At 40.0% G+C, this 21575-nt stretch overlaps 1 protein-coding gene and 1 long non-coding RNA gene across 2 annotated transcripts in view; both read left to right on the top strand.

Moving 5' to 3' along the window:
- Positions 1-3773: 3773 nt before the first annotated feature.
- On the top strand, positions 3774-4806 carry LOC140691350 (uncharacterized). The gene is made up of 2 exons (XR_012066977.1): positions 3774-3862; positions 4610-4806. It is a non-coding gene; the product is annotated as an uncharacterized lncRNA (long non-coding RNA).
- Positions 4807-9726: 4920 nt separating this feature from the next.
- The window catches only part of LOC140691244 (uncharacterized), a 46953-nt gene continuing 35104 nt past the window's right edge, over positions 9727-21575 (top strand). The window contains exons 1-3 of the mRNA XM_072954258.1: positions 9727-9874; positions 12822-12914; positions 20902-20972. Of these exons, the coding sequence (XP_072810359.1) occupies positions 9727-9874; positions 12822-12914; positions 20902-20972 (312 nt within the window). The remainder of the gene's footprint in view (positions 9875-12821; positions 12915-20901; positions 20973-21575) is intronic.

Below are 21575 nucleotides of genomic sequence, written 5' to 3'. Positions count from 1 at the left end.
AAATTTATTTTGGAAAGTAAAAGGAAAGAAAAATTACTCAGTGATTATCATGGTGCAGTATAAGGACTTACTGAAATTTCCTTTTAGTTTAAGATGTTAGTATATGCAGCAGTTCTTCAGCAGATTATATAAAGTAACTCAGTTTTTTAAATTTTTTTTTCATTTTTCGTTTTGTCGCTATGTTAAGAGAATTTCAGTTAACAAAATGTTTTGCAATAAATTCTATGAGGGACTTTTTTTGTTTTTGCATGTGACATTAAGAATATGGAATGATCTCTGTGTGGAAACCAATGTTGTGATGCTTTTTTAAAGGAATAAGAAAAATATACATTGATCTGAAATCAAATTTTAATTCAAGTCTGGCAAGTTCATGTACTAGTTTTCCAACATTGTATTCCCAGCCCCTGAATTTTGGAGATTGAAAAATTGCACAGTAGCAAGGAATCGATATTAGTTTGCTGTATTTAACTGTGATATTTTTCACTCCGTGGAATAAATTTTGAGAGATAGAAAACCCAGCACATCTACCAGCTTTGTCCATTAGAGCACATGAGAAAGGGCAACCTTTCCATCACCTCTGACACTGAAAACAGTCCCAAGCAGTGATGTAGAAGAGACTTGTAGACAAATTTAGAATTACAAGGAAGTAAAGGGACCACCCCTGAGCCAATCCTGCCTAGCTCTTTTCCCTTCTAAAGTAATATAGTTTTATCCACTTAAGTGATTAATAAAATACAATTAAATACTTTTTGATGCTACAGTTTACCTTTCCCACATGCATTCTAATAAAGAGATTCTAAGGAAGCATAAGATGGCTCTTTTAAGGTTATAAATTTTATCCCTAAGGGACAAATACCCTCCTTCCTTTCAAAGGCTTTCCCTTCCAGCCATCCTTTTCATTGGTTTCTTGCTGGTGGCTCCACTAAGTAGCCTCTTTTTCTTAGACCTACTCACATGTTCACTTTCCTCTAATAAACTTTGAATTCTTGTCCTTGTCATTTTCTTTCATTATTAAAATTCTCAGAATGATCTACTCTTTCTTTTGCACCTGTTTTATTTCCACTCACGGGGAAACACCTGTTTTCTTAATTCCCTCCTCCAAGATCCAGCAGAAATCTCTGAAAAGCTCCCACTTTCTGTGCACCAGATCCAGTGTCAGTATTCTGCCCTCATCGCGTCCTGATGTTCTAGAGCGTGCTGTGTTCCCCAGTGACATTCATATCCCACCAATGGCAAATCTTTTCTTGAACTTTCCCTGCGCCATCTCTGTGTTCTGCCTCCTCCTGTGGTCCAGCCACTCCTGTACATGGAGTTATGCTCTATCTGGGCTGCTTTTTCTTGTCTGTATCCCTTGTAGGGCTGAAATTTTATTTTATTTCTCTTATTCATCTTTCAATTCCCAATACCATTTTCTCCAAAAACCGAACCTTCCATTCTTCAATTCAAAATGAATGGGCCTTTCTTATGCACTCTCAGGTACTGTATTTCATTGCAGCTCTTCATGCATTCATTTACTTGTTATTCTGGTCCGTCAGCAAAACGTGAGATCAAGAGCTCATACTGTAGCCGAAAAATAAAATGCTCAAAAAGGTTTTAAGATGCAGTTAAGGAACCCTAGAAGGGTTTGCACCCTTGCTTTGGGAGGATAAAAGAGAGGCTGAGCAAGTTGTTGGGGGATCTTCCTTCTTTGAGGAAGCCTGGGTTGGAGTTGACCTGGCAGAAATATGGGAATGGTTTTCTAGGGACTCATTCACCTATTCAAGGAATATTCATGATGCCTAGTATGTGTTGGGCATGATGCTGGCCACTGAAGTTAAAACAAACAACAAAAAACAGTGATAATGAAAAGCCCCATTCTTTTTTTTTTTTTCTTTTCCTAAAGAAGACAGAGAAGAATCTCAGGACAACTACTGAGTGCCCTGTGCCTTTCACATGCTAGAGCTACATGTATTGGCCTGGAGTAGTAGGCACTCAAAACCATAGAAAAATTGAGAAAAATGAGTGAACAGTTTGTACTCATAAAACACTAACAGTCCAGCGGTGACTATGGCCACATATTTAAACAAGAACTATTTTGTGGGAAACAAAGAGCTAAGAATAGCATAAACATAAAAGTCTTAATGGAAAGACCTCAAAGTCTTAGCATGAAGGATCAAGAAATCCAGTCCTGATACAGCGAGAGGAGGCCGAAAGAAGGGGGAGGAGTTGAACAGAGTTTGGAAGAAAAGGTATGGGTTTATCAGATTAAGTGTAAAGAGTTGCTTTAGAAGCAGAGTCCTAAGCACCATTCTGTGTTCTGGAAAAGGCTGATCACTTGGCCCGGCCGGGGCCCCGGGGGCATGCACGTAAAGGTTTGCTGCAGGTGCAGGCTTAGATGTCCTCGCTGTTCCTCCTTTGATCGTGGACCCTGACTTCCGAGTAGTTGTCTCTGTCGTCTTGCTCTGGAGCCCCGGGTGCCAGCTGGAAAAGGTTTTAAGGATGGATTGAGACACGTGTTTTGAAAAGATCACAAAGATGACTGGATTGTAGAGGGTAGGCTGTAGGCTGGAAAGCAACACTTCAGGAAGACCAGTTAGGAGACGGCTGTGCACTGTTTATAGGAGAGATGTGTGTAGTGCAGCCTAGGGTGAAGCCACTGCAGATGTGTCTAGGAGAGAGAATCAGCAGGGTTAGGTGTGGGGGAGGATGCTGAGGGTGAGGGAGGTGACAAAGAGGTCTCTTAGTTTTCAGCTTGAGGACCTGGATGGATGCTAAAGCGTATAGAGGAAGGAATTGGTTTGAGAAGACCTTAAGTTTTGTTTTGGGCATGTTGTTTGGACGGGTTTTCTGCGTCCTCGGCGGTGTGCAGGTGTCAGACTGTGTGATAGCAGTGCTTTCTGCTCAGAGACCAGCTTACAGCAGGTGCTCATAGTATAGGAGTTCCCCCGTCAATGCTAGTTTTTGCAGTAAGAGAACACTTCTTAACATTGGTGCTGAATTACGGTTACTCTACATTGGGGCTTAAATATTTCTTCTATAACTTAAAGTATTTTAGTTTCATTGTAAAATATTGGTACTTGAAGGGAATTTTCCCTTTGACTTAGCTCTTCTTTTTTTTAGCAGTAAAAATAAGAAAATTAATTAGAAAAACCTGTTGTTAAGGTTCATCCAAGACTATGATTTCATGAAGCTTAAGTAGTAAGGAAAAGAGACCCTTTTAGAAGTTGGGGTTCAATAATTAGGTATTTAATCTAGAGCATCTTTTTTTTTTAACCAGTTTGAATCTCTTTCTCTATTCATAACTCAAATAAGTCAGAAGCATAAATACTGTTGAATAAATAACAAGATACTGTGCCTTTGAAGGAAGGCAGCAGCAGTTTCTCACTGTTACTGGTTGCCTCTCCGCCAGGAATGCTACTCTTTTGCAGATCCAGAGCCCACAGTTTCTGGTGACGCAGTTTGAAGATATGCAAATAAACCCACACTAAACCCAAGGATATCAGTTGCCCAGAGGTATCTCCTGGTTGGCAGACAGCAAGGACATTCTAATATCTTGTGCCAACAGCTAGTCACCTGTCTCCTTTTGTGGGTGCTACTTGATGTCCTGGCAGGAGTGCGTTATTCTTACTGACTGTGTGTGAAGGAGCCACAGGACGCAGATCTTGCACAGAACAGATTTCAAGGACTCAGTAAGATGGATGACAGGCTAGGAAAGAGGGCAGTGACGGGTAGATTTGTCACATGATTATGTCTGAGGAAACACTGTATATGATGAATCTGTTGATTTCAGGAGCCACTGTTTAATAATGCCTTCCACGTACATCACATCGTTCATCCGCTCTCCTGCAGAACATTTTCTCATGCTGTGGAGCAAGTCTCTCAGGTGCAGTTACTTTTTTTTTTCCCCCACTAATATCACAAGGAAATGATTTTCTGCATGCCCCGTGGAAGTACATGTATTGCCCGTTCTCTCCTGCTTTCCCTAATTCTCCAGTAGTGCAGAACCCAGCTGCTGCTTACGGAAGGGAGAGCGAGCTTTGACAAAGACAACCAGAATGATGAATGGAATTAAATTTATGCACCATTCATGTGGGGCACGTCCTCTGGGTAAATCATCATGGTAGCACTTCCCCTCCCCGGCCAGGATGTGTTCTGCCTGGCTGCCTCAGCTCCCTCTGAGAAGCTGGGCACTTAAGGTTATGTAAGCATTGCACTGATGTTCAAATATTCATCACAAGAACGGCACATGGAAAGAAAAAGAAAACAAACGTGGAGGGAGGGGTCGGGGGCAAATATCTACCCAGATCAGCTAGGAGAGGCCGAAGCATTCAAAGGGATTTGGAGACTTAATTTGGAATTAGGGATTTACTCCCAGAGGGGATGAATGGAATGGATTCGAGCCGTGTGTAGAGGGCTGGAGTGCTATTGATTGGCTTTAAGCCCAAATTGATTTCAGCTCCTCCCTCCTGCGAGTCAATAAAGCCAAAGAAAATTATTTTATTTCATCTTAGAAAAATAACAGTTTCTTCCCTTGATAAAAAGTTAGCTAATGATTGTCACTGGACCTATATTTTTCTTTTTTTTACTGACATAGCCACTCATTCATATTATAAATTACTAATTCTTCAAGGTTTTGCCGGTGATGGAAATCCAAGCAGGCAGCAAACGCCCAACTGTGAGCGCTGAAGAATTATTGACCCATCTGGGCCTGTCTGCAGAGATGATTTAGGATAAGGAGTCTATTTTACTCATTTTCTAACAAGGAAAATATTCCAACTATGAGACTAAGCCCTTTATAAACCAACAAATAAATTAATTAACAAGGGACTCCTCTGAAATGAAGAGTTGTAGTCTGTGTCATACTGTGTGCATTAATTTCACTTATAATTAATGTGTCCAAAGAATCATCAATTCAATGAAGGCTTATAAATACCTAGGCATGCTAATTTTCTTCCTTAAACTAACTGATTGGGAAATAGAGATGAATGTTGTCATAATTCTAAAAACTTGAGCATATCAGCACTGATAATTTTCATTGCTAGAGAAGAACACGAATGCTTAGTAAAATTTAAATTTGTTTGGGAAACAACTAGAAGTTTTAGTTTACCTTTTCAATTTGGATCAGGTTTATACTGTTGACTTGGAGCCATTTTGCCTGTTCACATAAAATGACAGTTCACAGGACAAGAGCATGTAAATATAATTCATTTTCTCATGAGCTAAAATGGCAATTATTCTCTACAAAACAACTTGAATATTTTCAAGTCAGGGAAGCGAAATACTGGCTAGCCCTTTGTCATTTGAGTCTCTCATGCACACTCCTTATGGAGATGACAGTTGCAGGAGAGGTAGAAAAAAAGTTCATTGGAAACAAAGGAAAACAATGTACAAATGATCAGACACTTACGTCTATTTTGTACAGATAAAGAATTGTGAGCAGAAAAAGAGGACAAGACATAAGGCTATTTTGCTGATGTAAAAATTGAATTGGACAGACTAAGGGTTGAAGTGGGTCACAATGTCTCCGTCGCTCCCAGGCTAGTTCAGGCCACGCTTATCTCTTGACCAGACTATATTCATTGATTCCTCAGTGTTCTCCCTGCTTCTCCTTTTGTCTTCCTTCCATCCATTCTCTACCAAAAGCCAGTGAGTTTTTCAAAAACTACAAGTATCTGATCTGATTGTGTTATCCCCCACTTCTCACCCCTTCAGTGATTGCCTAGTGGCACTCAGAATAAAATCCAACCCCCTTCCCATCCCTTAGGCCCCATCATGGGCCAGCCCCTAACTGCTTCTCCAGTTTTAACTCTGATCCCTCTCCTCTCACTGGGTTCCAGCTACGCTAATCTGTCACTTTGGGAATCACCCCAAGCTCTTTCCTCCTTAGGACCTCATGCACACTTTGGTTCCTTTGCCTGGACTCAGTCCCAAAGTCAGCTTGTCTTCAAATCACCCTTTCTGGAAAGCCTTCTGTGACCACTATTTCTGTAGCAAATTCATGCTTCCACATTTTTTTCCGTTTGCCCACTGCCATTATTCTCTTTCATGGCACCCAGAAAGATTTTATAGCTGTTAATACAGTTTTGTAATAACTGTATTAGGTAGTTGGATTGCACCATGGGTAAGGACATGCGCAAAGGGGCCAGACATGGCTGAACATTCCAGGGGCAAGAGCCGTCAGTCAGTCAAAAGGCCACCTCTAAGTGAGGGTATAAGAAAAAGGCCAAAGACCACTGCTTTTTCCTCCCGTTCTTGGAGGTACACTTTTCCTTTTCTAAATGAATCCTTTAAAATCTTACACTGTACAATGCACCATCTCCCACTTGTAATCTTATCTTTCAGATACGACAAGAACTGAGGTCTTTTCCCCTTTTCTTTTGGGGTAACAGTTTATTTATATATATATGTTTGTTTTTTCCTTCTCTCTAAGCTATATGATCTTTGAAAGCCTTGTGTAGCCTTGATAGTAGATAGTGAGGGAAAAAGAGAAGGAGAGAGAAGAAAGTGATGGAGGAGACAACTGAGAAGAGGAATTTAAACAACATATTTGTTGAGTAAATAGTTGGCTACATTTTTTGTGTGATAAACAATATACTTAGTTTTAAAAGTTTGATGATGGAATAAATCACAGATTAAAAGTAGCTTAAAAAGCCACTGGATATATACTTTTGAATATCTTCTTAGAAATGGGAATATCAGAAATTGAAAAAAGTGGGAAAAAAGATAAATAATAACCCAGGGCACATTCAAATAAAGTTTGAAAGAATCCAACATTGTGTATAAATATCGCACACTAACCGATTGCGCCACTGGAGCTCCTGAACGAATCCAACATTGTGGATGCTTATCTGATGCAAATGTGCAAACTTCTCAGAGTTCAGTCATTACTCACAATTAGGCTGACAGTAGGGCTCCCAAACACTGTCTAACCACCATCTGGATCAACACTTTCAATCACTCCCTGGAATTTCATTTTGTGCTTCCAGGCATTTTGGTGGGTTACTTACTCATTTCTGTAATTCCAATTTAAAATAAATGGTGGAATATGATCAGCAGATTCTTTTAAAGGAATTTTTTTTTCAGGGCAGATGAGGAGAAACTATTGTGCCATTTCTTCTTCCTTTATAAAACTTGTAAGATAAATGCCCCATTGAATTTAGCATTATTTTCATGTAACTATTTGGCAAACACGTAGGCTGCATTCTCAGACTCACCACAAATAACTTTTGGTTTAATGCCAATTCAGTGGATTTTTCATGGTAAGAAAAGGAAAACAAAGCTTGCTGATAAACATGCAAGGAATTACCCCGTTAGTTTTGCACACTAAAATTATTTATCATTACAGAGCATCTAAAAAATACACCAGGTAACAATTCTGGGAATGTCTAGTTTGATACTAAGTCAAAGATGTTAAATAATTTGATGGTGCTTGAATTCTCAAGTTACAGTTCACAACAGACTCTTTCAGTTGATTTTTAGATTTTTCCTTTTTATAATACAAGAATCATTAGACTTTCAGTCCCTTAAAAAGTTTGCAAAAATAACTTCTATGTATGTGTCAATAGTTGCTCTTTTTTTGTCTCAGAAAGGAATCTCTTTTTCAAAGAGACTTTAGTTCATCATTTGCCCTTAGATGATTGTTTTTAGGTTTGTTGTGGTTAAACAATTCGCTCTCTGGCTGATTGATTAGGTTCTCAAACTGTGGTGTTTCCACTTACAATACCCACCCCGTTTCCATGCTTGCCCCATAGCAGCAGTGGATTTGAATATACTTCCCGTTTTAGTAATACGTTGTATTACATCCTTGTGCTACCAAGTTTCCACCTTCTTCGAACCTAATTGATTGCTTGTCTTTTCCGATGAGAGTTAATAGTTAAACTTCTCAGCTAACATTCAAGATCTTTCGTTTCCTTCATTGATTTGCCCTTTAGCTATACCGATCCACAACCCCCAACTTTAGATCAATACGAGCAATTCCTTCTGCTTCTATGCCGTGGCTGGCGGCACCAGTGAAGAGAAGGCACGCAACTCTGTGAACTGATGCCACTACAGATTTATGATTTCCAGTCCCAGCTGGCCTTGCACCTCAGGTCGATAATGCCTTTAACAATCTCTGGTCTGTCCCCAGGCCCATTACCTCAGCCAGCATTCCAAACTTTAACCACTCTTCTCACGCCCTTTCTGGTCCCATCAGCCATGAAAAATGACCTTGCCTGCTACCTTAAAAAAGTCCATGAACTTTTAGCTTTTACGTTTTCTGGACTTCAATATAATTTGTATTTCCAGTCACTGTTCCACTAAGGTGACAAGCATTTAACTCTCTCAGCCAAACAGCAAGTCCCGCTGCCCTGCTTACTTGCTCCCTGAGTTGTGACTATGTGTGGGGGGGGTGTGTTGGCGGAGGGGTAGGTAGTGATGAAAGAGATGGAGAGCTTTCTGCTCTTTCATGTCACTTGGTTGCAGAAGTATCGTGAGCCATCTGCTCTCTACTGAGTTCTTAATCAGTCGTTGACACAGACTTTCACGGAATTGTTTGTTTCTTTGGAATCAGATCAGTTCACTATTGCTGTGTAACTTTTTGACCCACTTTGGGAATGCTTTCTGTTTCTCTCATGCAATAAACATGAATATCTGGGGGTTGCCCGAGGCTCCATCTGCTTAGACCTGCCGTTCTCAGCCCTGGTTGAATGTAAGGATCCCTGGAGGAGCTTTACAGTTACCAATACCTGGGACAGTGGTTCTCAAAGTGTAGTCCAAAGTAGCAGTATTCAGCCTCACCTGGAGACTGATTAGAAACAAATTCTTGTTACATCCCAGATTTAGTGAATCAAAAATTTTGTGGGTGATATCTAGATAGATAGATCGGCAGATAGGTAGACAGATGGATTTTTTTTTTTTTTAAGCAGAAACTCTGGAGGTGATTTTGATACCTGCTCAAGTTTGAGAACGGTGCCGTGCGTGAGCACTGGTACGGTTCCCAGGTGATGCCAGTGTTTCACTAGGGATCGCAGCTGCCGTTCTGGACATGCCAGTCAGCCGCTGCTTGTTTGGGTTTTGCCGCTGCCCCATGACTGTCTTGGGAAGATGGGATATACGTTCTGATTTTAAACCCGCAGACAAATCTGGGGCTTTGCTCTCCATGTTTGGGGGAAATAACACATCACTTCTGGGTTGTTTCTGGGCAGTCATGCTACAGAAAGGGTGCTGTGCGCCTCTCTGGGTTAGCTCAGGGGGAAGGGTCCAGGGCCCCTCTCTCTGGGTCCTTCCATTTTTCTTCTCTTTTCCTTCTCTTCCATCCACAAAATCCTTTGCCTGTCGTAGAGAGTGGAATAAGGAGAGGGACTGCCACCCTTTTTCATGATATTTTCTGCACAATGTTTTAATAGGAGCCACGAGTCTTCCTTCCTGTTCTTTCAAGGATTTAGGATTGTGACATTCAGAAGCCAGCTGGGAAATGCTCCCTTTCCTCATCCCCCAACTTTGTGCTGTAGAATAAAAACTTAAGTGTGCAGGAACATTAAATTTTTTTTCTGTATTTCAATTAATTTGATTTGTGCTTCCATTCCTTAAAGTGGTAGAAGATTAATCTCAGTCAGTTCAGGGATTCCTGGCCCTCCCACCCCCCCACCACATCCTATCCTTTACCCTTGTAAAGTTGTATGTAAGTTTTTTGGAGGGGAGCAGGGGATTGGGTGGGGGGGTGCTTGTGTATGCCAAGTTGTCACTAGGGTGGAGAGAGCAGCAAACATGAAGGAGCTGTGTGAACGGAGAATGAGGATATTGCTGCAGGGGTCTGCGTGGATGCTGACATGGGACCAGATAAAGACATCACTGTCTCAGTGGGTACCCACAATGTTGGTGAAAATGAAGGCTGCCTCCTCTCGCTTTCTTCTCAGTATCTTTATTTGAGTCTAGAAGTTAGATGTCAGTCCCTGAAAAGGGGTGTGTGTGGGAGTCGCTGAATGGAATACAAGACTTGGCCGATGCAAGAGCTTGAATTAGAAATTCAGTTAAGTAAACAATGAAGGAAATTACATTACCTGGGTTTGTGGGCTGAGGTTCCTGCTTTACCTCTCTGCAAAAGTCTTGACCACATTTGCCTTTTAAAAATCAGCTCAATAATACTGAAATAATTTCAAATTTATAGAGAAGTTGGAAGTATATTACAAAGACCTCCTAGGTATTCCTCATGGAGATTGCTCAGCTGTTAACATTTAACACATTTAATACATTTCCTCCATCACCCTCTTTTTAAGGAATTCCTCCATTATCATTCATCTTTTTTTGGAACTATTTGGAAGCAAGTTGCAGACTTGATGTTGCATCATGCCTAAATGCTACAGTGTGTTATTTCCCCAAATATATGGACATTCTCCTATATAACCTTTATGAAACTCCCCAGATCAGGAAATTGTTGATACAGTACTACCATCAAACTCACAGATCCCATTCACATTTCTCTCATTGTTCAGCAAAGTGTCCTTTCTGGCCCAGCATCCCATCCAGGAATGTATGTTGCATTAAATTATTATATCCCTTGACTTTGCTCCAATTGTACAGGTGTTCCTCCTTCTGTCATCTTTCCCGTCCTTCACAGCTTTAAATACCCAAGGCTCTACATTCTGTCTGTCACATGACACTCAGCCTGGGTCTCTCCAGTGTTTCCTCACAGCCAGACTGAAGCTTTCTTGGCAATAATACCAGAGAAGTGGTGCTGTGCCCCTCTCAGAACATCCCATCTGGAGACACACAGGGGTGATGTTAACTTTTCACCTGGTCATGTTGCTGCCTGCCAGGTTTCTCCACTGTAAAGTCACCATTTCTCCCTTAGTATATGAATACGAATCATAGTACTTTGTTGGGGGGAAAATATTCTAAGATGATGCTCGTATCGTGTTGTCATCAAATCTTCACCCACCACCTTTAAGCCTCTACTGACAACCCGTACTTGCATCAACCTCCATTATCATAGTTGCTAAATGTTGATTTTTCTCTTACTGTCTACATTGATTTGTTGACATTCCAGCATAGAGAAGAAGTTTCTCTTCTCATTTATTCATTTTTGAATTTAGTCAGCATGGTCTCATGGATTCCTGTTTTATTCATTGGTTTGTAATCTGTTACTGTCATTAATTTTGACAGTTGTATATGCCCCAGATACAGCCAGTAGGAGCCCTATTCAAGGTTCCTGTGTCTTTCTGACAAGTACTCATTATTCTTTGAGCCCTTTTTACTTTTTGGCTCCCAAATATATTCCTGCCTTGTCTTGTGCTTTCCCTGCCCCAATCCTGTAATCAGCTGTTTATCTAAGAAGTTCTGGTTCTTAGATCTGGGCTGTCAGTGTGTTTGTTGCTAGTGGAATGCCATCTTCTCATATAAAGCTAGAAAATATATTTATTAATATTTCTATATCTAATTGAATATCTATTATAACATACATATATAATGTCGTAGTGAATTGCTAAAAGAAATTCTGTTTTGTTACCTCAAGTAGAGTCATACATTGGGGAAGGTACCATGGGTAATTGTCAGTGATAAACACTTCTGCTGGGATGGAGAGTGGTGGCATGGGGAGGAAGCATAGGTGGCACGGTAGATTTGTTGCAGAGTCTAACCGCTCCTATCCATGGTGGATATTATTAATTTTTGCATTCTTTCTCTCTGATCTTGGATTCTCCCTCCAAAGTTTTCTCAACATAATGTTCCAGAAAAATACTACCAATCACTTAGAACTGATACTTGAGTTGAAACTTTTTGGTACGCCTGCCATAGAATTTTAGAGCTACACATTGGTTCTGCTCCACCAGGCTTGTATTTCTTCCTCATCAAACCTAGAGTAAGCAACACTGAAAACCCTGTGTCTGCCACAGTGCATCTCGATTTTCCTGTGCTGTTAAGTCCACACTAATGTCAACTTATCTAGTTTCCAAAGGTTCCAGGCTTGGAACGTTATAGATAGCACAGCTTTTGATGTAACAAATTATTTTCTCTCCCTCTTTTTTAAAAAATCTTTCCTCCTCCTCTGCTTTAATACTATAGTGAAAACTCTACCATTCTGATTCAATATAAGACTTTTCATATTAAATCGTATTAAATCCCAAAGACTGAGCTGTGATAGGACTTGACTGATGGAATTCATACTAAATCTTATTTTTAAATGTGTATCCTGGCCATTGAATTGATTACGCAGGTACAAATAAAAAGATGTTTAAACATGCGATGTGGTTTTGCTTTTTGCTGGCATCTGGGATCAATCAAACCAGCACGCAGCTGGATGGAGGTGAAATATGCTATTCATAGTCTGGTCTTTTGCAGTGTTGTATGGAAGTGACTCTTTCATTATTTGTCATCCTCACCCCAAAGAAAATCAACTCTGAGAAGTGATATGAGTGACTCTTGGACTGTAATAAAAGCAGGTAATGTCACAAAGGATTTGTCCACTTAGGTCAGGCTGACCAATCATTAGTTCAAATGAATCAATTAAGTTGTATTGCATGTTTGTTCACTTGAGCTTTTAGAACTTCTCACATAGTGATGGTTATTCTTTCCAACTGGGGGCTGGTGGTAATCAATAGCCAGGACACTGTTCCACAGAAGGGTGGTGAAGTAAACACTGCCCTTCATCGACTTTAATCAAGGTTCAGGACACAGCAAAGGAGACAGTTTCTCAGAAGAACATCTGGCAGCTAGAGGGGTAATGTAGGTCGGCTTCAGATGTGAATGTTTGGAATTACTTAGTTGGAACAACACAATGTGTCCGCATTAGCCCACGTTTAATCAGAACAGTTCCTGTTATGTGCAGGCGAACTGAATAACAGACCCACGTGTTCGCCTCCCTGTAGGGCTAGAATCCCGGAGATGCCAGTGGAACCGGCACATGCTGGCTAGAGAAGGTGTGACCTACTCACAGTCTTGGGGCTCCAAAGCCTCCCTTGGTAGGTCTGGCACACATGAAAGTACAATTTGCGTACTGATGGGAGTTTTTCTTTTTAAAACTAGGATAATGACGATGTTCAATCAGTTCCTGCTTTCATGGGAAACAACAAGAACAATAACAAAAAACTAGTGAAAATGGCTCTCCATGATCCTTTCACCCAGACTAATCTGCCACAATAAGACATCTTAGTCGCACTGCCTTTAATAGTTTTTTTTTTTAAGCTAGCAATTTAAGAGAAAAATGATCGCTTCAGATGCCATGGGGAGCCTCTGAACACTGGGTATTTATTTGCTTGTGCTTTTGGGTTATAACAGAGGTCATCCTTAACTCCAACACCTAGTTACTCTTAATCCTGCATTGATTCAAGGAAATCTGAAAAAAAAAAAAGTGAGGTGGACTAGGAGGAATTACGCCACATGGGTTTGAACTTTTAGGAAGTCAATATATGACGAGACTGACAAAGAAAGTTTGAGGCTTTGGGGGATATAAACCACAAGAAAAGGCTCAGTGGGTCTTTTCTGGTTCATTCTCTGTCTTGGAAAAATTCTCTCCCCTGCTTGTTTACTGTTTAGTTTTTTCCTTTTTTAGATTTTTTTTTTTTTGCCCATGAAATTTCCTTTGTTGCCACATCAGTATTGCTTTTGGCTATACGTAATAGAAATCTGACTCTCTATTTCTGACTGCATGGAATCTGACTATAGATTTTATTTACCAAATAGAATTTTGCTTTTACATATCGAAAAAAAATCTAGAGACAGGCAGCTCGGGTTGGTGCAGTGGCTTGAAGAAACCGTCAAGGACTTGGATTCTTTTTTTTTTTTTTTTCCCTTTCCATGCTGCTGTGCTTTGTGTGTGGCTTTGACCTGAAATTGACAACATGATTGCTCCATCTCCCAGTGTCCTGTTCATGTTTCAGGCAGAGAGAAGGGGCAGGGTTGAACAGAAAGGCGTGTGTTCACTGTGTATCTCTTTTTGTTTTGTTTTCTTTTGTGTGTTTTTTTTCAAGTTATTAAGTTACTTATTGTTGCCATTTCATTATGTACAGTTGGTTGCTTGTATCTCTTTTTAATCAGGAAAACAAAAGATTTTACAGAAGCCCTTCCCAGTCAGCTTCCCCTCACATCTTACTGGGCAGAACTGTGGTGGGGTTGTATGGCTTTAGCTTCAAATCAGTCTTGGAGGGAGATGCACATTTGTAATTTGGCACATGGTCACGCCGAAGAAAAATCGTCATCCTCTGGGTGGTGATGAAAGGGAACAGAGATCATGTACACAGGCAACTAGCAGCCTTGTCACCGCTGGTAACTGAAGTCGGCCGCAGAACGTTTTTCCTCATTTTCCTACCAGGAAAGTGGCATATGAAACACCACATCACCGTGATCTCTTAGCTCAAGCTAAGTCATTCTTGAGGCTTCCACAAGTTCTTTCTAAAGCACAGATCTGAGTCAGTCACTGCCCAGGCCTTCTGGAAGCAGTCTGGATTCCTCGCACATAACGTTCATGCTCTGACTTTGCCTCCCTCCCCAGCCTCTCTTCTCACCGCTGGTCTGTACATGTTCCATGTACCCGGCTGTGTAAACCACATGTAGTGTTGAAAAGCCTAAAGATGCTCTCTTGTCTCCCTGTATTGGCATGCACTGTATCATTTGCTTGCATCATGCATTCCCAATGTGCCTGTCATAAATAAGTTCTTTTTTTTCTTTTGCAAGGCTCTGCACCATGGTAACATATGGGCCTAGTTGGCTGCTGCTCCCTGTAACCATGCAGTGCTTTGAACGTGTATCTGTTACACTTTCTCTCTTTCACAGGTGTTTGTCACCCCCTCTATACTGTGAGTTGAAAAAGGGATCCAGTCTTACTTCCTCATGTCTGATTCAGAGGACTAACGCAGTGCCTGGCATAAGGCAAGCCCTTAGTAACTGCTTCCTGGATGAGCGAATGAATCTGCTGATCAGTGCACATCACTGAAGGCTCTCTGCCTCCATTTAAAACCTCATGCTCTGTAGTCAGACCAGAGTAAGCCTGGGTGCATGCCCTTCACGAAGTTGTTGATTTCCTTATAATTGTTATGGTGTGCCTTAGGATAGATTTTTTTTTTCCTATAGGAAAAACGTATTGTGTATATACCATGTAATGCTTACAAGACCTATTCTTTACTGTTTTCTATACCACATGTTTAAAGATCTTACATACAATGTTTAAGACCTGTACTGGTCACACAGAACAGGGAGAGTGCAGTCCAGGGCTGACGTTACCAGTGCCTGCAGAAATCCAAGGTCCACAGATCGCCAGGTCCAAGAGCTGCATCTTTATTGGCTTTTCTTGCACAGACTGTGAAATGAAGCCACAGAAGTTGGGTAGAAATTCCACACTTCACTCATTCGCTTAGAGAAAGTCAAATGTTTATTAGGTTTTTATTAGGTAGTTTTTATATATATACATTTTTAGGCATTACTGTGAATTACATTTTTAAGGAACTGTGCCCAGAATTATTCAATAAAGTTTTTCACGTGTCGGATATTGCTTTGAAACGTTTTTAGCTTCACACTTTTGGAGAACAGCTTCCTACGTTTTCCCTTTTTACGTTCATTTTTACAATCTCCTCTAAAAATAGTTATCTCTGTGCGCAGTTGTTTGTGTTTTCCTCAAGGAGTCAGTGCTGAATTTTCACTTAGGGAAGTGTATCTCTTGCAAAAATTCAGGTGAGACAGTGAAACTAATAAATTCAGAGTTTCAGATTTTACCATAAGAGGCATGCTTGCGAAAACCGTCACGAGGAAGGAAGAAGAGGAAGGAAGCTGCAAGCATTAGTTGTAGGGGAAGAAAATTCTGTACTTTAGATTTTTCAGTTTCTGGGGATGCTGGATGCACGTGGCTTACAGGGACTTTGAGCTATTTTCTCAGGACTAAAGTTTTGGTATGACATGTTATTTGGTGCTTGTGTCTATGAGTAGAATGATACAGTTGACCCTTAGAACAACATGGATTTGAACTGCACAAGTCCACTTTCACGTGGGTATTTTTCAACAGTAAATGCTGTAGTGTCACATGGCCTGTGGTTGGCTGAATCCGAGGATGTGGAGGAACCAAGAGTTGCATGAGTTCTCTACAGCAAGTCTCAGACAAGCTCTGGGGCCAGCCCACTGCCAAGATTGGTAAACACAGACACGTCTGCTGTGGTTGCTGCCAGACATGGTGAGATGAATGCGCTTGGTCAAAGCTTGAGAGTAGCTTGGTAACATTCCATTTGCAGACAGATTGCTGGTGCTTGACTTGAGAAGTACACACACAAATACACACACACACGCACACTCAGAAAAGTAAACTATGCTCAATTCTGTTTTGTAAAATAATCCTCAAGTCAACAAACTTCAACGGAGATTTGGAAAGCATTTTTTTTTTTCCTGGACTTCCTTTAATGATAGCTCACAAAAGGGATCCTGGCTTTCTGAAAAGCTCTGTGGTTGAGGTTTTTTTGTAGTCATTTATAAAGCATACGGTGGTAGGATTCATAAAAATGCTGGTAATAAAATAAAATGCTATTCAAACATGTTGGCAACAATTAGCTTAGCACATATCATGGTTTCAAACTAACTCGACTAAGAATCCAAGGTAGAAAAAAACCAAAGAACACTCAAAAATACTGCACTTAACATGAAGAAATTGTCAGACTAATAAGTCAAAAGTCCTTCTGAGCAGAGTAATCTTGAAATACTCATAAGTGCACAATCACAATACTTCCTGAATGTACACAATATGACCTTATTTATTACTTCTGGACTTCAAAGCTTGCAGAGAATTTCTATCAATATTTGCATTTGTTTTGATCCTTTAAAACATGGGGAGAGGTAGATTAAGTATTAATATCTCTATGGACAACAGGAGAGAATTTCTCAAGATCAAACAGGAGGAGTTATTGTGGTTGTTTGATGGTTTGTTTACTCTGGGACTTGCTCTGTTTCACCCATTCCATGTTTCCTTCATTTTTGTAACTCAAGCTGGAAGAGTCCTAGATGAAGGGGGGTTCTTGCCTATTACTTCTGCCCCATTGTTTACACTTTTATTATCGAATGCCCCTTTTTGTCTTTATGGCTTAATTTCCTCATCTGCCAAACGCAGATGATACTAGGACTTACCTCATAAGGCTATCAGACGAAGACGTAGAATAAAACACATGAAGCACTGAGCACCGGGTCTCCGTGATTAATTTCCACATTTGCTCCATACGCGCCTACACCCGGCGTGTATGGGACACGTGAGGTGTGCAGGCTCCATGGTTGTACTCCAGCCCGAGCCGCTGTGGGGTTGCTACCGCTGGGTGGAGCGAAGTCTCATCACTTCCACAAGAAGTGCACCTGCAGCAGTGGTTCTCAAACTTTTTGTCTTGGAACCCTCTTGTAGGCAGAGATGCTTTGCTTTTCTATGGTTATATCTACTGATATTATATATTAGATGTTAGAAATTAAAACCAAGACTTTTTAAACATGTATTTACATTTATTTTAAAATAACAATAAGAAACTTATTACATGTTAACATAGACACCTTTTTTTTTTCTCTAAGGAGAACTATATTTTTTGAAACTAAAGAATGTAGTGAGAAAATTTGGCTGAAACTTTCCGAAATCTGTTCTCTGCTCATAGGGAAGGAGACTGCCTTGGCTGTGGCACACCACTTACACATCTGTCTCGGTGGGTGGACACACACTGCACAGCTATACAAATAAAGCAGGTGGGGCTTGTAAATGGAATTATATGATTTATTAACTCTGCTAATAAATCACAGGGGGCCTTCCCTCCACCTATTTTTGCTTTACTATCCTTTAACTACATTTTAGATTATAATGGTGATCATAAATAGAAAATTAATGAGAAATGGTGCTTATGTGAATCAACAGTAGAAATGTGGTAAGAAAACAGAAATGGAAAACATTTTAATTTAGTTGTATTTCATAGAAATATTTATATATGTTCAAGTTATGTTTGAAAGAGAGAGATACTGGTCTTATGACATAATAATGATGGTTTATATTAAGGCATGCCAGGTGCTTTTTTTAAAATATATTTTTATTCAAGTACAGTTTACAATGTTGTGTCAGTTTCTGGTGTACAGCACAATATTTCAGTCACATAGGAACACACATACATGCGTTCTCATATTGTTCTTCACTATAGGTAACTACAAGATACTGAACGTGGTTCCCCAGGGCTGTATCACTTATATGTGGGATCCAAAAAAAATAATGAACTTATTTACAAAACAGAAACAAACTCAGAGACATAGAAAACAAACTTATGGTTACCAAGGGGGAAGAGGGTGGGAAGGAATAAATTGGGAGTTAAAGATTTGCAGATACTAACATATATATATTTATCTATATCTATATATGTGTGTGTGTGTGTGTATAAAATAGGTAAACAACCAGTTTATGCCAGGTACTTTTTAAAATACTTTCCATGTTTTAATCCATTTTAATCCTCATAATTGGCTAGTGAAATAGGTTCTGTTATTTTAAAAAAAGAAGAATCTACCAGATGTTCTAGCACACAAGCATTAAACTGTCAGGAAAGTAGTGCTTGGATAAACTCGTGTTGAAAGGAAGTAGAATGGAGAAGAGAAAACAACATACAGGTGTTTTTTCCAGTCTCTTTTTTTCTGCTTAGCTCCTGATTTCTTTCACGCCTGTGTCCCTAACATTGTGCTTATCTTCCCAACTGTTAGTATAAACATATCTTGACATCTGTGTTGCACAATCACAAGTACTAAAATTAAAAAAAAAATCCCTGCATTTATTTCATTTATAGAGACCAATCTTTCCTTTGAGGATATAATTGCTAACGTTTGGAATAATTCTTGAGAATTTCCGCAAAGCTGCTTGTATTTAAAATATGTTTTTTGAAAACATATGTGCGTGTTTGCTTAAGCATATGCTGTATTTTTCTTTATCAAAAGCTGTTGATTAATATTTACAGAAATATATCGTGTAAAAAGATGAGTCATCTTTCTCTGCTACAGCTATGCCTGGAAAAGATCACTTTGTTTCCATTTGAGCACATTAACTATTGGCAGTAAGATGGCAACATCACTTTGACTTCTGTGGGTTTAGGTGCATCTCTTGGGCAGTTGCGCCTCTATATATCTTAATTTAGACTGAGTTGATGTTGTCAAAAACACCAGATCCTCAAAGAGTTCGGTATTTTGAGCTTTCTGAATGTTCAGACATTGCATGCAGTCCTATTATCCGTGCAGAAGTTACATAAGAGAGAGGGGGAGGGAGGGAGGGAGGGAGAGGGAGAGAGAATGAGAATTAAATGAGGAATTTGGCTTGATTTTTAAGAATTGGTATCTCATAGTTTTCAGGTTCATCCCTCAGAGTCAATTTCACTGTGTCAGAGCTCCCCTCTGTTTCTCTGAGGGCTCTGGAGTACATCACCACCAGCTGACTCTGTTTTAGTTCATTGATCCTGTCTCTTTTAAAGTTCAGTATACACTGTACTCCCAAACGTACGATGGTCTCAGTTGGGCACTGGTTTAAATTTCCAACCTCTGTGCTGAGTACTCTCTATGCTGTAGCCAAACACTGTCTCTCAGTCTTTCTCATGTATACAGTGGGTTTTATGTCTCTGTGCCTTTGCGTTTTCTGATTCGTATCAAGTCCATCTCAAATAAGCTCTATTCTTTAAAGCTTTCTGTACTCCTCTCACGACCTGATGTGATTTCTCTTCTTTTAAATTCCCAGATCTATTTTGGTAGAATGCTCTTGTGACACTTCTTATCTTATGCCTTATTGTGTACAGACAGACCTTGGAGATACTGCAGGTTCAACAGTTCCAGACCACTGCAGTAAAACGAGTATCGCAGTTGAGTCACATGAATTTTTTGGTTTCCCAATGCATGTGAAAGTCATGTTTACCCTATACTGTAGTCTATCTCTATTAAGCGTGCAATCGCATTATGTCTAAAAATTGTATTTACCTTAATTAAAAATACTTTATAGATGAAAAAAAAAGCATCATTGGAACCTTCAGGGAGGCATAGTAGCAATATCAAAGATCACTGATCACAGATGACTGTAACAAATATGATAATAATGAAACATTTGACATACTGTGAGAATTACCAAAATGTGACACAGAGACAAACTGAAGAAATGTTTTTGGGAAAATGATGCTGATACATTTGCTTGACACAGGGTTGCCACAGACAGACCTTCAGTTTGTAAAACAATGCATTAGCTGCAAAGCCCAATAAAGTGAGGTTTGCCTGTAATTATCTTCTTGTCTGATTTCTCCTACTAAATTTCAATTCATTGTTGCCGAAACTTGCCCAGTAATCATCATGCTGGTAAAAATTCAGATTCTCAGGCACTTCCCTGAGTAATTCTGATTCATTCAATTTAGGTGGAGGCCCACGAATCCATACTTTTAGAAGCTTTCCAAATGATTCTGATGATTAACTAACTGGCTCAATTGTATAAAAATTAATATTTGTGTCTCCTGATTGCTATTTGACAAGGCATAGTTCTCAGAAAGGCTAGATTCTTAATGTGTTTCCTGATTGAGGGGAACTTTTTAAAGCAAGTTCTATACAGGCAAATAGGATGTTAGAATTTGTTAACATCTTTACCATGAAGTTCTCTAAAACAGTTGTTTTGTTTTATTTGGTTCTTTTTGGTGTTTATGAGATGGCATTTTGCCCTGATGGCTTTTGACAGGTTTGTTATTGAGATCTAAGCTGGGAAGGCAAAAACTAGAGGAGGAGCATTGGGGCTTGGGAGAAAAGCAGATTAGCTCCAGGGGAAAATGTCTGAACACTGTTTCTTTAGAATCGCATTTGCCCTGTGAGGCAACATGCACCCTTGAGTGAACTCTGATTTGGCCGAGAAGCCCACAGATCTCTCTGACCTCCACAGGGCAGTGTTAAGCCTCTGGCAAGTGCTCTGTAGGGCAAGCCCATGATGTCCTGCCCTCGAAGTGATTCCTGCAGGCTTTTCTCTTGATGCTGCAGCCAGCACCCAGAGGATCCTGGAAGCCACACCTGCCGATCCTGGTGCTGGCGTGAGGCTGCCTTGGCTCAAGGCTTGAAGAGGAGGAATTTACGTCTTATGTGTACAAATAAAAATGTCCAGTAATTTAGGGCAATCATGGGAATTTCCTTTCTAGAAGAAGATTGCAAAAGAAGGCGCTAGGATTGATGAGTATAAATGGTCTCCTAGCAGTAAATTTCCTGAGTATAGCTTGTGTAATGTGTTTGGAACCAAATCTGTTGGGGGATAAGAGACCATCTTGATTTAATTGGCCCTACTGGCAAGGATGCTGTTAATGAAGCAGCTGTCTTTCTCTCAGCTTCCCTGAACATGCTAATAGCAAGCTAAATTTCTTGCCTTTGATCAGAAATAGGGTAGTTAATACATTTTCAGAAACTGGACTGCTCAAATAAAAAAAATTCTCCTTTTTTAATATCTTTGTTTTTTGTTTGCTTTTGGTGGGGCAGCAGGTAATTGGGGTTTTTTTTTTTTTAAATGAAAGTGCTGGGGATTGAACCCAGGACCTTGTGCACGTACTCTACCACTGAGCTATACCCTCCCCCCGGGTCTGCTCAGTTTTCTAACAAAGTTTGAATGATTATTTTTGTTAGACTATTTTTTGTGCATATAAGAA

This window comes from Vicugna pacos, chromosome 34, assembly GCF_048564905.1.
Source record: "Vicugna pacos chromosome 34, VicPac4, whole genome shotgun sequence".
Lineage (NCBI taxonomy): Eukaryota > Metazoa > Chordata > Mammalia > Artiodactyla > Camelidae > Vicugna > Vicugna pacos.
Note: the sequence above shows the minus strand (reverse complement) of the source record. Positions and strands in the feature narration are given on the sequence as shown.